A 16101-nucleotide genomic window follows, 5' to 3' on the forward strand; every position below is an offset into this window, starting at 1 on the left:
AAGGGAGGGCTTGGGGAGTGGGTTGTGTCCGGGGGAGGAGTCAGGGCCGCGGGAGAACTGTACGGATCAGCCAGGTTGCACTTTGGCCAGCCCTCCACGTGCCAGGTGTTGGAAGCCGGGAAGGGGAGCTGTCGTAGTGGACATTTGCCTGCTGCTGACCTCTGCTAAGCCAGCAGCTACTTGGGACTCTGGGCAGTCATAGTCTTCATACTGATTCGAGTCCTACATCCCTTATCCCACCACCCACTCCCCAGGTAATTCTCCAGGTGGTCAGGCTGGACCCCTGCCCCGCTTCTAGCTCGAGCCTGCGTTTCCCCGGAAATTTCCGTTTCTACGTGATAAGAAGTCAGAAAGGCTGCGAATTACTAGGAAAGTGGAGGGTCAAAATGGGTACGTTTCATCTGACAAATGAATTCGAACGCGAAAGATGCGGAGAGGCAGTAAAGTAGTTCAGGTTCTAACTTCTCTCCCTATTCCTAAATGCCTGCGATGCCTCCACAGACCGCCTTATTTTATTTTTAATCCTGATGTGTGCCCCTTGCTAAAGCATCCTGAGAAAACTGCTCCTTGTGGTATAACCTCCACTGTGTAATATGGGATAGATTCCTTTTTCTACTGACTGCTGAATTTGGACAAAAGAACCAGATTTTTTCCACTTGTCTAACTGGAATCTTGAGATGTGGATCAGTCTCTGGAAACACCTACAAAAACCTAATTATCTCTCTCCGTGGTGCTGAAGCCAGACTCCCAGCTGTGTTAGTCACTCAGGCCCCTCAACGTTTGTTTTGAGGTTATCATAATCCTTTTCAGCCCTTACAAGTGGTTTTTAATAGTAAATGCTTTTGTCTCGCAATGCTAACTTTCTACGAATTTAAGGATGTATAAATTCGCGCCAGGTTCTTTAATCTTAGCTTTCGTATAAGGTAGCGGACCTTTGAAAGGTTACTTTTCTATTATTTTAGCGCACTAGAAGTTATCCGTTTATCCTTGTACTAACCCAGGTTTTAGGGGGAGAAACGGTGGCCAGACTGGAAAACACTAGACTGATTTCCGCGTCAAGCCTGCCCCCGGGTTTTAGAACTACATTTCCCACAAAGGTGGACTACAACTCCCATGAGGCCGCGGGCGCGCCCGGGAGACGCAAAGTGACAGCTTCCTGTCTTGTGAAAAGCCGCGTGGCTGACGACCGGAAGTTAAGTATGGGGTTTTGGGGGTAGCTTATTTTCTGGGTTCTACAAAGAGGAACGGGCGAGTGGACAAACAGCTGGACGTTTCCCTGTCTCCTCCGCCCCGTTTCCATACCTTGATCTTTTCAGGAAAGCACCGGTATATGGAAGTGGGACCTCACCTAAGACCCTGTGATTGTGTCTGGTGCTTCTTGGAACTCCTGGTAGCGACTCGCAGCAAGAGGAGCTGCTTTTTAATTCGATTCTTACAGGGTCCTTGGGCTGTGAAGTCTCTGCGGCCTCGGTGAGAATTCTGTTTGCTCATTAAAGGAAATACTAGTAGAAGTCTGGATCCCACCTAGTTGTAGTGTGGGAGGAAGGCGTGGTGACGCTTTTCAGCTTGAGGATTGCTTTGCAACGTTAGTGATCATAGGCGCGTGTCTCCTGACCCTGTGGGTATTACCTCTTTCCCTCGTCCGTTTAAAACAAAGTTTATCATGGGAATGCTCTTTCTGCTACTCCCCTAGTTACTAACACTTTCGAAACTAAAACCGCTTTTACATTAAAAAAATTGTATTGAAACGCGTTGGCCGTTTTAGTGTTTAGAGTTTCCAGGCGACGCTTAGCGCAAACACGAATTCCGTCTTTGTGGTAATTTAGCGGCCCACAGGTGGTCCATGTCTGCTTGGGAACCACTACTTCACTGAGGAGGGTAGGTGTGCTGGAGAAAGCACTGTACTGACTCAGGATTCTTGGGCTCGAGTCCACTTCTTGCCACAAATCTTAATTACCGTGCTTAACCCCTTTGGACTGGCTTTTTGATTACGTAAGGGGCTGTACTAGATAATCAGTTTGGAGGCTTTGATTTGGTAATGTTGGTCTTTGGGATACATATAAAGAAGATAAATCACTGGAGTGTTTTTTTTTTTTTTTTTTTGCTGTAATTTGCATGTAAAAAAGCCATGTGGCTTTTAACTTTAAAAAAATAGGTGTAAAGAAAATTAAAACTACCTTTAATCCCACTACCCAAAGTTAGGTTTTGATCTTTCCTTGTGCTTTGCATGTGTATATAGGTGTATGACTGAGATCATACTGCATTGTTTGCAACCTATTTGTTTCACTTAATTTGCATTTTCCATTAGCGTCTCATGATTCCCACTGACTTATGTTCTATTTAATCACTATTATTGGATAGTTTGCAGTTTTTACATATTTTCAGTTAATATATCCTACACGTATCTTTGAGTCACTGATTATTTCTTCCCCTGACAAAACGCCTAGCAATGGAACTGGGTGAATGAATGATGCTTAAATACTGCCTTAAATATTACGGAGAAATTGTATTTTAGCAGATAGGTCAAGGTTATTAATTTTTGTTGTACAGCTGCTTTTTCTTAAACAAGCAAACAGTTTCTACAATCACTCTTCTGGCTTCAAATGTTAAAACTGACAACCTCCAGTTTGTAGATGTTCCTCATTGGATTAGAAGCATGAAAGCAAGGAAATCCAATTTAAGGTGAGCAGAATGAGTGTTCTGGTCCGTGTCCAAATAGGCCAGATTCATTCTGATATTTATGTCTGCATCTGGTTCCAAATGTTAACAGTTTGAAGTTCTCTTGCAGAGAGGGAATAGCGTTCAAGTGATGGGCATAATTTCGAAGACAACCTCAGTGGCAAATTATAAAAAGCAGGGTATTCTAGAAGTAACAACTGGAGGGCAATATAGTTAAATAATTCTGAAACAAAACATGGGTTAGAACCCTGTATGTCATATAGTGTTACTGAGCATCTATTAAAAAGCATTTAACACAGTTATCTGGATTTACTATATCTCTTTAGTAATGGAGGATATCTGTGCTGTTACCTGTTATCTGTGCTGTTCTTCTTTCCTTTAGGATTGTGTTGTGTAAAGGCAGGTTTTGTTCCTGCCCTTTGGCTCTCATTATCTGGGTGGTGAGAGTATGATGGGGAGTACAACTGGAACCAGAATCATAACCCAGGTTTGAGATCACCTAACTTTGGGTAGTATGTAAGTAAAAATAAGAGCAAGTCCACAAATTTCCAAAATTGTTTAATGGATAAGCTTAACGCCCAGCAGCTTTAAAAACACACTAATAAAAACAGCAACCCTCATTGGCCAAAGGTAAAAAGATTATAGAACAAAAACAGTGCTACCTGACTTTGCTTACTAAACTGACAAGTAGAGAAAGACCAGGTCTGTTTTTCTCTGGCATGATTTTTCTTGCATTGTTGGATTTGAGTGGTAGTTTGGCAGTTAAGTGGAATCTGATACCAGTGTGATATACCTAGGAGAGACCAAAGACGGGTGAAGTCCTTATTCTATAATGTTACATGGGTTTTCAAGTTAGTTGTTTCTATTTAAATAAAAGGAAAGATATAAAGAACCAGGTTATCCCAAACAATCCTGTGAAAGGAGAGACAGGTAAAAAGACTTAAGAAGGAGAAAGAGGGAAAGGAAGCTTCTTGGGCATGACACCATTTGCAAGGTCACAACGAACACCCCAACGAAGGGCGTATCTTTTCTTCTCAGTTGGTACTAGATAATTGTTTGGAACATATATGTGCTGAGGCTTGGACTGGGGTTCTGCTCGAGAAAGCATCTGCTCTCGGATACCCCAGCGCAGTTCCTTCCTATGATCTTCACCAGGTAACCGTATTGAGTCCCAGTCTCGTTTATACTCAAAATAGCGGGCTACCCGGTCTATCTTGCCCCGGTTTCGATTTAACTGGTCCAGCCTTGGGAGAATAAAGGACTTGGGTCGGCTGGCAACAATCAGGTCTTGTTCATAAGCTGGAGGGTCCATTCCTTCTCTTCGCAGATAGGAAAGGAGCTGATCTTGATAAATTCCTTGATATTCATGTGGTAGATTAAACTTTTCTGAAATGTCAACAGCAGATTCCCTTTCTTCCTCGAACTGCAGATTCATCAACTTTTGTCTTAAGTCCCAAAGATCCATATCACTTTCTGTACCAGACTCTGATTCACTGACAATTGATTCATCCGTCACTAACACTTCCCCATCTGGCTTCCTACGCAGCACCTTTCTCTTCATCACAGGCTTTCGGAGTCTTTGGGAGGCCTCTGAGACTGTTTCTGAAGTGACATTACTTTCCGCATGTGGGTACTGCAGCTGCACAGGAAGAGCAGGTCGCTTTCCTGGGGTTACTGAAGCTTTGCTGTAGGGATCATACTGGGTAGACCGTGCTTCTCGCCTGACATCTCCCTCACCCTGCCCTGCACAGATACGAGTGAAAGCTGTAGCAGCCGCTAACATTCGTCCTTCTGGATCCATAGTGGCCCATTTTTGTTCACCAGGTTCCATGAGTTCCTCCATTGCTTTCCCTACACTGTAGGACCTTCTGCAAGAGAAAGCACTGATCAGTTTTCTGATAATAAGTTCCCAGCTCATAAATTGTTCATTCGCTGCTTTGATAGCAGTCAAATGAAGAAAGAACAGCCAAGGCAATCATAATACAACAGTTATATAATAAAATACAGGTTAGTACAAGGTAGTATGGGAACAGTTTGGAGGGGCATTAATTCAGCTCTCGAGAATCTATTACCTGCTTTCATTTCTATTCTTTTTATTCACTCCCACTTTCTACTGCCTGGTAGTTCTCGCCACCTTTAGTAGCTCCTGGGACAGGATAGGTGAGTTTTGGCATAAGGAAAGCTTGAGACTGCACAATGCGATACCAGGCGTAATGCTTAACTTTAAGTACATTGTGCTTAGAGGGACACTATGTATCCAGCATTGTTCTCTGTGCTTTACATTAATTCATATAATCCTCACGACTATGGAGTAGGTACTCTGATTATTTCTTTTTCACAGATGAGTAACATGAGGCATACAGAGGTGAAATAACTTAGCCCAAGGTTACACAATTCTTAAGTGTGGGGCTGGAATTCGAACTCAGGCAGTCCGGCTTTAGAATCCTTGCTTTTAACCATAAGAGTGATTTAATCCCAAAAACCCTCACCAAAGCAGTAACATGCATGCATACATTCTCATGCTTACATAATTTTAGTGCACCTTCAGTGCCAAGCTAAATCTGTCATCCCAGTACACTGTCAATGAAATAACTTTTAGTACCCAAATCCATCAGCCAAATAGTCGATGCTAGTTTCCCCACTGGATCTAAGATAGGTATCTACTGCCCACTATTTCCTGTGTCCCTACCATTTTTCTTTTTAAACTGAAAAACAAATACATGCACATGGTTATTTTAAGGATTTCCCCCCATCCTCCCACCAAGTTTCACTCCCAAAGGCAGTTTCTTAAAATTTCTCCAGTAATTTTCCATATTCATATGCACGTTTTATACCATGAAGGATCGTATTATACAACTCTTCTGAGCCTTAAAAATAGTCCTGGTGATCCAGCTACATTAGCACATGCAGACTTCATTTTGTTTAAAGTTGCAAAGGATTCCAATGTATGGATACACTATAATTTTCAGCTAGTCCGTGATTGACTTAATTTAGTCTTACTGTCTCTTGTTAGAAAATAAATGTTACAATGAATATCATGTAAATTTCTACATACTTGTGCAAACATATGTGTATTTAAATTTCTAGACATGAAATAGGTGAGTCAAAAGGTATGTGTGCTCAATTTTGCTAGCTGTTACCAAATGGCCTCTAAGGAAGTTGTACCAATAGTGTATTACAGAGCTTGTTGCTCCATCCCTTTTCCAAAGTGGTATACTATCAAACTTTATAGTCTTTGCAGTCAGTTTGGTAAAAAATAGTTCTCATATAAATTAGCATTTATTTAAACTGAGTAAAATTGAGCATCTTTTCATACATTCATAAGCTTTTGTCCCCCCTTTGTATAAAATGCTTGTTCTTTCTCCACTTCTCTCTCAGGCTGTTGGACTTCTTCTTATGGATCTTTATGTTAAATCTGATTTATATATTCATGAAATACTCACATACATACCATCATTAGCCCTTTACCATCATTAATTTTTTTCTTCCCAGTTTGTTGTTTACCTTCTGCTGACTTTATCTTTTGCTGGTAGAAACTTGTTTCAGTGGTGTTTGACTTATAAATGCCTTTCCCACGCCAAGATTTTAAGAAAGTTATTACATGTTTTCTTCTAGTACTTTTATAGTTTCGTGTTTTAAATTGAAACTTTTTTTAAAACTTTTTAATTTAGTTAAGTGTGTTTTTCCAGGACCCATCAGCTCCAAGTCAAGTAGTTTCAATCTAGTTGTGGAGGGCACAGCTCATAGTGGTCCATGCAGGGATTGAACTGGCAACCTTGTTGTTAAGAGCCCCGCGCTTTAACCAAATGAGCCAACCGGTGGCCCCTAAATTTAAACTTATAATATATCATAGATATAGAAACTCAAAGGGCAAAAAACTAAATGAGATACTTAGACTTAGATAACATCGTCAGCCTTAGAACAGATGTGGAGATGATCTTCTATAACTAAAGTAACCATCAGTCATAGATTGTACTGTCCCATAAATGTCTAGTACATTAAAGATATAGTACAGTTGTCCTGAATTTATTGAAATATGTCTGAATTTCAACAGTGACATCTAAATGACATCATCCAAACTGATTCTTCTAGCTGCTAGAGGTACAGAAATCTTTTATCAGAACATGCATTAAATTTGACTTTAAAAAGGATCATGATGCTTAATTACCTTCCTTCTGCCATCAGAACTGCTTAAAGTGGGAAAATCTTGACTCCAGATTCTGCTTCCACTATAATACAATCAGTGACAAATTTCTTCAATCAGGCTAGCTTCTATGATACCACCTTTAAGACAGAATTGAGCGTTAGATGATAGAACATACCAGCCACTAATTTTATCTGAAATACTGGAAAGCAATAGAAACTCACAGTAGTTGTATACGTTCCATATAAACAGATCTTATGATTAGAAAGATTGTACACCAAGACATGGAAACAACCAAAATGTCCTTCGATAGATGAATGGATAAAGAAGTTGTGGTATATATACACAATGGAATACTATTTGGCAGTAAGGAAAGATGAAATAGGACCATTTGTGACAACATGGATGGATCTTGAGATTATAATGCTAAGCGAAATAAGTCAGACAGAAAAAGCAGAAAACCATATGATTTCATTGATATGTAGTATATGAACTAAAAACAACAAAAGAACAAGACAAACAAATGAGAAACAAAAACTCATAGACACACAATAGTATAGTGGTTACCAGAGCGTAAGGGGGTGGGGGGTGGTAGATGAGGGTAAAGGGATCAAATATATGGTGATGGAAAGAGAACTGACTCTGGGTGGTGAACACACAATGGGATTTATAGATGATGTAATACAGAATTGTACACCTGAAATCTATGTAACTTTACTAACAATTGTCACCCCAATAAACTTTAATTAAAAAAAAAAAAGAATGGACAAATGTAATGAGAAGTCAAAAGGAAATGATTTAGGGAAAAACTATCAGTAACATCAGTCCTTAATCATCTAAGATAATGAAGAGAGATATGAAATCTACAGTCATTTTCCCTAAATTCTGACTACTTAAATCTTAACAATGCTAGCTGAATATATAACTATTTTCCGTTTCCCTGCGAATTGGCCACACGGGATGGAAAAGAATAAATTCTGTGGCTCGTCAACCCATAATAATTAAGCTAATGCTTATATCCCTGGGCAGAAGCAAAAGTCTGTCCTTTAGGCATTAAATTAAATCTTAGATATTATACTAGTTGAACATAAAGGAAAGATACGGACATGTCCAAAGGAATCAGCACTGAAATTGTATACTTTTACTCTCTTCAGGTAGTGTGGACCCATATGATTCGTTTATTTCTGGGGTTGTCTTACCATGGCTGAAAACGACACAGACAGAATCCAGACTGAGAAACTCCTAAAAAGAGTACAAGAACTGGAGCAAGAGGTACAAAGACTTAAAAAAAAACAAGCCAACAGCAAGGACTCAAATGTTAGAGAAAATTCTTCAGGAGCTGGAAAAGCTAAGCGTGCATTTGATTTCAGTGCTCATGGTCGAAGACATGTAGCCCTAAAGATAGCCTATCTGGGCTGGGGATACCAGGGCTTTGCCAGTCAGGAAAACACAAACAATACCATTGAAGAGAAACTGTTTGAGGCTCTAACCAAGACCCGACTAATAGAAAGCAGACAGACATCCAACTATCACCGGTGTGGGCGAACAGATAAAGGAGTTAGCGCCTTTGGACAGGTAAGGGCCCCTACACTACACTGTTTCTCAAAGCAAGCAATATTTTAGATATACATACTGAGGATTCAGATTATTTGTATCTAAAACACAGTATCTTTCTCTGATTCCACAGGTGATTTCTCTTGACCTTCGTTCTCACTTCCCAAAGGGCAGGGATTCAGAGGATTTTAATCTAAAAGATGAAGTCAACAGCGCTGCTAAAGAGATCCGTTATACCCACATTCTCAATCGGGTGCTCCCTCCAGACATCCGGGTACTGGCGTGGGCCCCTGTAGAACCTAGCTTTAGTGCTAGGTTCAGCTGTCTTGAGCGGACTTACCACTATTTTTTCCCTCGGGCTGACTTAGATATTGTAACCATGAACCGTGCAGCTCAGAAGTACGTCGGCACACATGATTTTAGAAACTTATGTAAAATGGATGTAGCCAACGGAGTGATTAATTTTCAGAGGACTATTCTGTCTGCTCAAATACAGCTAGTGGGCCAGAGCCTGGCTGAGGAGAGATGGCAAGAACCTTTCCAGTTATGTCAGTTTGAAGTGATTGGCCAGGCGTTCCTTTATCATCAAGTCCGTTGTATGATGGCTATCCTTTTTCTAATTGGCCAAGGAATGGAGAAGCCAGAGATTATCGATGAGCTGCTAAACATAGAGAAAAATCCCCAGAAACCTCAATACAGGTAAAATCAAACAAAAACCAAAATAACAAAACAGCTATCGCCCTTAGATTATTTTAAATTATATTCTAATGTATCTTTCTCTCCCCATAATTGTCTGAATAAGTAACTGATTTTGTCTTCATGAAGCTTTTAGTCTAACTTGTAGAATGTTATGAACATGTAGGAAGGAGTGGTATCTTTGAATTTTGTTCTCTCACAATTCTATCTAATAAGAAATAGGTGTTTGGGCCAGGCCGCTTAAATAAAAGCATGTTCATTTCTACATTACCCCCCCTTGAATTTATGTTAAGAGGTGTTATTGTTAGCTTCTGCTGAAGTTAAACAGTCAGCATTCAAACTATTCATATTAAATCTTGCTCACTTTGTATTATGGAGTAATCATACTATACTTTGGAATTTTTCCTAATTTTCAGTTTCTGAAATGGTAGGAAAGGCAGGAAGAAGAGTTGACTTTTCTTTTGCAAGCAGGCTGAAGTCAGATAGACCAATAATTCATTCCGAAGCCGTAAAAATGTAAGTTTTTACTTCGTACTATACAAAATTGACAAGTTTGAAAAAAACACCACCAGCTCTTTTTAATTTTATAGCCATATAGTGGAGCCAGGTCAACTCACTTTTAGGTGACTTGTTACCATTGAAGTTTATCCTGCTGTAGATCAAGCCTAACCAGTTCATCAGTGGTCTTTTTTTTAGTTATATGTTTTGCAAGGTTATGGATGGTGTTATATTTTCGTCCTAGATGTAACGTACCTAATATTGACATAAAAGTTTTTCTCCTCCTTTTAACCCAACTAACCCTATTTTTTAAAGAACTTTGGATGGCTACTGTGTATGCTCATACTCTGTTTCGTCTCTCTTTCTAGTATGGCTGTAGAATTTCCTCTAGTCTTATATGACTGTAAGTTTGAAAGTATCAAGTGGATCTATGACCGGGAAGTTCATGAGTTCAACGTCACCCACCTACAACAACAGTGGGCTAATCAAGCTGTTAAGACTCACATGTTGTATAGTATGCTGCAAGGACTCGACTCTGTTGCAGTACCCTGTGGGACAGGTATGACAGGGAAATCCACGGATGAAATTATTTACCAGAACCAAAGTTATACAGGGTTACGGGGGGAGGTAGACTTATATAAACTTTGGAGGTGATTCTATTGTGGTAAAGTATATATGTAATGCTTGATTGTATATATTATAGGACCTAAGATGGATGGAGAGATAGACTGGAGAAATGTTAAGCCCTCTGTCATAAAGCAGACAAGTGCCTTTGTAGAAGGAGTGAAAGTACGCACATATAAGCCCCTAATGGATCGTCCGAAATGCCATGGATTAGAATCCCGGATCCAGCATTTTGTACGTAGGGGACGCATCGAGCAGCCACATGAGGAACAAACAAAAGCCAAAAGGGACTGTAATGACACACCAGAGGAAGAAAATACTATTTTGGAGAAACCAACAAAGAGAGTCTGTGTTGATACCTAAATGAAAAGCATCATTTAACCACAGAAAACTTGCCAGGATCAAGGAGGCAACAACGAGCTAATGGTAGATGGTCAGAAAGGAAATACAATATTTACTGCAAGTTCTAGAAATCCAGATGATCAGCTCTTAAAAAAAACCAAAACAAACAAAACCAAAAAGACCATAGGTCCTATTAAGGAAGTTCTTGCTTGAACAAGAGATCAAACATTCTCTCATTCCTGTCCAAAAGGATTTAGAGATAGAAAAAGCAAAAAGCAAATGTGAAATGGAGATGTATTTACATACACCTGGAAACCTGTGCCTTGTATTCAAGATCATTAAAGCCTGCAAACATCTAATTTGTTGTTACTATTTTTTGCAGTTAAATATTTGATAAATTGGTTTAGTGCCAGGTAAAATACTACCTGACGGTGACCTGAGTAAGGCACAGCATCTCTTAAAAAGCTTATCAGTCTAGTGCTATGTGAGCCACAGATGGTCTCCGCTGCATATATTATTTTTTGTAACAGCCTTTTACACATACGAAAACATTCTTAGCTCATGGGCCATATAAAAAAAGGCCATGCAGATTACCAACCCCTGGCCTAGTGGTTTAAGGAAAGCTCTTATAAAGAGATATCCAAGCTAAATCTTGTACAACAAGTGGGAGCCAGCTGAAGTGGGGACAAGAAACAGAGCTCTGGGTGCTTAAGGCAGAGAAGCAGTTTGTATAAAGGGTTAAAGATTGCTGCATTTGTATTCAGGTAACTATAAATATGGTAGTATGTCTTGAGAGTGACAAGAGCATAGTTTAGAAAGGTAAGCAAAGGTCATTTCTGTACAGCCTTGTAGGCCTTCCTAAAAAAGCTTAGATTTTATCTTGAGGCACCACTGAAAAAAAATTGAAAGCCAGAATTGTAGCAAAAATATTGCTCTGAGTATACTGTGGATTGGAAGAGGGCAAGACAGCGGGACCAATTAGGATGCTGTTGGCGTCGTCAAGGAAATTGATGATGGCCTAGACTTGATTAGTAGTAAAGGGAACAGAAGTAGATGAATTTGAGATTAAGAAAGGAGAAGCAGCGGACTTCGTGAGTAAATGAACGCGTGGTTAAAAAGTAAGGGGACTTTTAGGGTAACTCCTAGGTTTCAGATTTAAAGCACATCTGTGAGACATGGAGACAGGAAAATGAGGTGGGGCTTTGCTTGTTCTCAAAGTCGATAAGTAGCCCTGAAAATATTGCTTACAAACATCAAGACTTATTCAAAAGAGTTCAAAGTTCTCCTAAATAATACATTATCCTTTATAGCAATTAAGATAAACATCAAGTAAATGAAGTCAGATCTTCTGCATCAGTAATAACAATTCTCATCATTGCAGTGTCTTACTTACCCATAATTACGATGTAATTAGACCTATGTTTACAAGATCCAAAGTTTTATTTACCAACCAACAAATCGTTTGTTCCTATGTTGAAAACAGTATATAAATACAGTTTATATCCTCAAACTGCCAGCTGAAATATAACTAACATATGTAACAATTAGAAATAATACTAACATATAAATAGTAAACATGCTGTACGATTATAAGTGCTATAGAAATTTAGTAGTGGGTGGGCTACAGATACAAGACTTCACTGGAAGAGTTCTAGGTTTAGGGTGTAATAGTTTAAGAAAAGTGAAGTGACCTTGTATTGAAGATATGAAGACACTAATAGCCTATACATTATAGCAGAATAGGAACCAGAGAAGATCCCCATTTTAGGTGTGAAATAGTGGTAAAAAATAACTAAGACTTATTCTAAATAACCATTGTAGCATCCAGACCTTCTGGATTTTGAATCACGTCATTGAATTTTGGGACCTGATCTGCCAACATTTCACAATGCCCTGAGTGTTCTTAAAATAGTGCTTTCTTGTTTAATTTTGATGTAAAGACCCTTTTGTTTTTAATGTAACCATTGAGCATAGAATAGCCTCACTTAAACATATAAGGACAAATTAAAGCATTTTATTTTTTTCAACTTCCTACCTTATCTCCATGTATCTTCAATGACATTAGTTTTCGAGTTAAAGAAAAGCCTAGAAAACAACAGATTTAAGAAATCACTCATTTTTAAAAAAATCAACTCTAAAGAAATGATTCATAGGACGAAAAGCTAAGCTTGGGAGAGTCTATAGAAGCAAATAAGTAGAGGAGCAGGGGCTTAGACATTAAGAAAAATCCTTGCAAGTTTAACTAGATTATACTATCAAATCTAGAATAAGCATTTAGTGACATTATTTTTGGTAGTTACCACAGAAAAAACTCAGGACAATCATCACACATGAAGCAAGTGAGAAATCCCAACTTTGCAAAATTAGTTATCTAAGGTAATGTTTGCATAAATTCCAAAGTCTGACCCATGGTAGGGACTAAATAAATGTTAGAAGTAAAGAAGGGCTTAGATCTTACTTTCTTCATTGAAAAAATTGAATTATTTCAATAGATTGTGAACTTTAAATGTGATTTTATATACATACATATATAGGCATATACATAATATATGTTACATATGTAATATACATAATGTATATGTAACTATATATGTGATGTACAAATCAATATATAAATGGAGCTTTGTGATCAGTATTACACCATTCATTTCTATTTTCATGCAAAACAAACCTACCTATTAAAAAGATGCACATAGAATAAAGTAGGGACAGAGGAGTTCGAACACTAAAGCCCAAAAAGATTCTTTTGTGTAATATATATACTATGTGTACTACACTATACAGTGATTAACATGTTATTTTATTTACATTTAAATTACAGCACATTCCCTTTTTATTTTTTCTTGAACATATGAGGATAGGTGTTTGCAACTAATAAAATCTAAACTTTAGTAAGGTCCACAGGTAACTGTCAGTTCTTTCTTTTTAATACAAAGACCTGATAATCCTTTGTCTTTACTTAGGAGGAAACTTTCATATAGAGGCTAGAACAGCTTATATTTTGTAAATACAGACAGACAATATTAACCAAAATACCCAATAGTACTTCTCTTCAAAAATCTTAAGTGATTCAGTGTCCCAGGTTTAGCTATTTTCAAGTGAAAGGATTCTGAGGGCGGAAGGGGAAGGCTGGTTCAGTAGTTAGATTATGCATGTTACATGGAGGCTACTGCAGTGTTACAACAAATAACTCTACCTCTGGGGAGGTAAACATGCAGTTCAGAGAACCACAATATTAGAACAAAGAAAAAAACACCCTAAAAAAGAGCCATAATCAAAAGAGACAACAAATTTAGGGAAAATACTTACAAAAGGTTCAAAATCACTAATTCAAATTCTTAGAAAGCTATTAAAATAAAAAGGTAAAAATAAATAAATAAATAAATAATAAAAAAATTAAAAGGTACACCAGCAGAATAAGAAGGAAACAAGATGATGGTTACCAAATAATAACTAATAAAAAAGATGTTTAATATCATTATTAATGCAAATAAAAACATTATCCTTTTATACTGGTAAGATTTTTCAATACCCAGTGCTGGTCAGTGTGTAAAGAACTGAGCAAGCTTACACTGTGTGTACAAGGGTAGGGTGGAGAGGAGGTATCAAATTTTCTACAGGGCAGTTTGGCATCATGAATCAATTTAAATTGTACCATAATTTCTAAGCCATCATCCACTTCCTGGAATTATTCCAAGGCGATAAACTGAACAAGAATGCAAACATATATATGTACGAATAACCACTACTATGCTATTCTAAATATTCCTAAAATATGACTGGATAAGGCATAATCTGCTTATTAAATAAATATGCTTTATTATATTCAAAATATACAATTCTATAAAAATAAATACATTTTATTAAGTATAATCATGTGAACATATATTCATAACTGCAGTAAACCCAAATGTGAACTGCGGTGGTTTTTTTTTTCATGGTTATCTGTGTCTGATGGGATTTCGAGTATTTTCTTCCTTAAGTTCTTTATACGTACTTAATATTGCTTGGATTTATTTCTAAAAACAATGAAATTGTATAATTTTTATAATCAGAAAAAAAAGGTTTACTTTCATTCTAGGGTAGGGCTGTAGGGTCCTTCAATTTCACACACTATCCTACCTCATCAGGGAAAGAGCTTCTCGCACGGTTACAGCCAGAAGTTCACAAAAGGCGTGACCCGAGAGTAAGACTGTCCCTTTACAAGACCAGCGGCAGCATCATCTGGCCTGAGCGTGGCTGTCGTATGTCTGTGACGCTCGCGGCCTCGGAGGAGGACAGCCCCCTCGCAGCGCCCCCCTCCCCAGATGCGTCCACCTCACTGAGCCGCGGCCACTGTGACCTCCGAGGCTCGGACCTCCCCGGGCCGGAGCATAGTCTACACGCACGCCTGAGGAAGCCGCGAACCCGGGCCGTCGGGATGTCGGGGCTTGGGACTGCGCGCACCCAGTCCGGGAAACCAGTTCCGCGTACTCAGCCCCGATCTCTCCCCCGCAGCGAGGCGACCCGGGGGACGTCCCTCGGGGACCCGCTCCACCTCTCCCAGCCTGTCCCGCTTACCCGCCACGCCAAGGTCCGGTCGCAGACAGGCTAGGAGTTCCGCCCCGCAGCCCGACAGACAGACATCCCGCAGCTTGCGCAGGCGCACTGCCCTCCCACTCGACAACAGAGCCTTAACTGTCGGGACGCGGAGATTTAAACCACGAGAACCAACCGGAGCCTTCGGCCCCGCCCCTAGCCCTTCTATTGGTCCTTGTTGTAAAGGCCTTTCACGTGTGCATTCTGATTGGTTCATATTTTCTCTTGGCCTTTCCCTCCAGCGGGAGGAAGCCCGGGATTTGGGGCGGGGACAGGGAAACGTCGGAACCCAGCGGCGCTCCAGCGCTAACCTGTAACGGTTGCTGAGTAACCAGGCAGACCAGACGCGGAGGGAAGGACTCCCAAGCTTCGGTTAGCGGCGTGGTACCTGGGCGTTTGGAGAGGCTGTCTTAGCGTTCAGTCCCCCGCAAGGAATGTCTCCATTTTCTTGACTCCGGGCCGCTGCAGGCTCGGTGGCGTCGGGAGGGTTCTCGGCGCGGTGGGAGCCTTGATCCCGATCTGCCTCTGCGCGTCAGCCAGTTGGCGCGGGTTTGACACGCGGGTTTTTTGTGAAGGCCAGGACGCGCATGGAGGATTTTCCGAGCCTCGCAGGCTTTCTGACCTGACCAAGCCCCACTGTGTCTCCAGCCCCACTGACGTTACTCTCAAACGGACTTCCTTGCTGGAACATCCACCCAGTTACGGCGTTCCTGCGGAATGCTTCCGTCTACTCCCTTCATTTAGTCTTAAAATATTTGTATATGTACCTGAGAAAAAAGGTCTAGTGTTTTGGAATTGCTGAGAATGAGACCTAAAAAAGAAAAAGGGTAGACGTCTCCGCAACTCCATAGCCTATCCCTTTCTTGAACAACTGTCTTCAAGTCCTCACACAAATACGCAGGTGCTAGTTGACTAATTTATACTGTTTATTAAACACAGGATTTAATGAGAGGGAGAAAATAATGTTTAATGCTTTTCCTCCAAAT

General features: G+C 39.8%; 2 protein-coding genes across 10 annotated transcripts; one reads left to right on the forward strand and one right to left on the reverse strand.

Moving 5' to 3' along the window:
- The first annotated feature begins 24 nt into the window (after positions 1-24).
- PUS3 (pseudouridine synthase 3) lies at positions 25-10896 on the forward strand. Of its 8 annotated transcripts, none has more exons than XM_019710515.3 (8): positions 25-254; positions 1002-1470; positions 2551-2682; positions 3062-3195; positions 7978-8398; positions 8511-9076; positions 9940-10130; positions 10275-10896. In XM_019710515.3, exons 5-8 carry the CDS (start codon positions 8024-8026, stop codon positions 10556-10558), a joined length of 1416 nt encoding a protein of 471 aa, XP_019566074.3. In that variant the 5' UTR covers positions 25-254; positions 1002-1470; positions 2551-2682; positions 3062-3195; positions 7978-8023; the 3' UTR covers positions 10559-10896. The 8 variants fall into 8 exon arrangements, with proteins under 8 accessions (XP_019566074.3, XP_019566075.3, XP_088656979.1 ...); XM_019710516.3 differs by having other exon boundaries at positions 34-254; positions 3062-3166; XM_088800853.1 differs by lacking the exon at positions 25-254 and having other exon boundaries at positions 1166-1470; positions 3062-3166; positions 8874-9076.
- HYLS1 (HYLS1 centriolar and ciliogenesis associated) lies at positions 3221-15205 on the reverse strand. 2 transcript variants are annotated; one of them, XM_019710520.3, is made up of 5 exons: positions 15098-15172; positions 13847-13883; positions 12573-12622; positions 6848-6963; positions 3221-4547 (listed from the first exon to the last, which is right to left on the reverse strand). In XM_019710520.3, the coding sequence occupies exons 4-5, from the start codon at positions 6859-6861 to the stop codon at positions 3620-3622; spliced, it is 942 nt and encodes a 313-aa protein (XP_019566079.2). In that variant the 5' UTR covers positions 6862-6963; positions 12573-12622; positions 13847-13883; positions 15098-15172; the 3' UTR covers positions 3221-3619. The 2 variants fall into 2 exon arrangements, with proteins under 2 accessions (XP_019566079.2, XP_019566080.2); XM_019710521.3 differs by lacking the exon at positions 13847-13883 and having other exon boundaries at positions 3482-4547; positions 15098-15205.
- Positions 15206-16101: the final 896 nt, after the last annotated feature.

Source organism: Rhinolophus sinicus, chromosome 9 (assembly GCF_057876585.1).
Source record: "Rhinolophus sinicus isolate RSI-liver-muscle chromosome 9, RSI-T2T, whole genome shotgun sequence".
Classification (NCBI taxonomy): domain Eukaryota; kingdom Metazoa; phylum Chordata; class Mammalia; order Chiroptera; family Rhinolophidae; genus Rhinolophus; species Rhinolophus sinicus.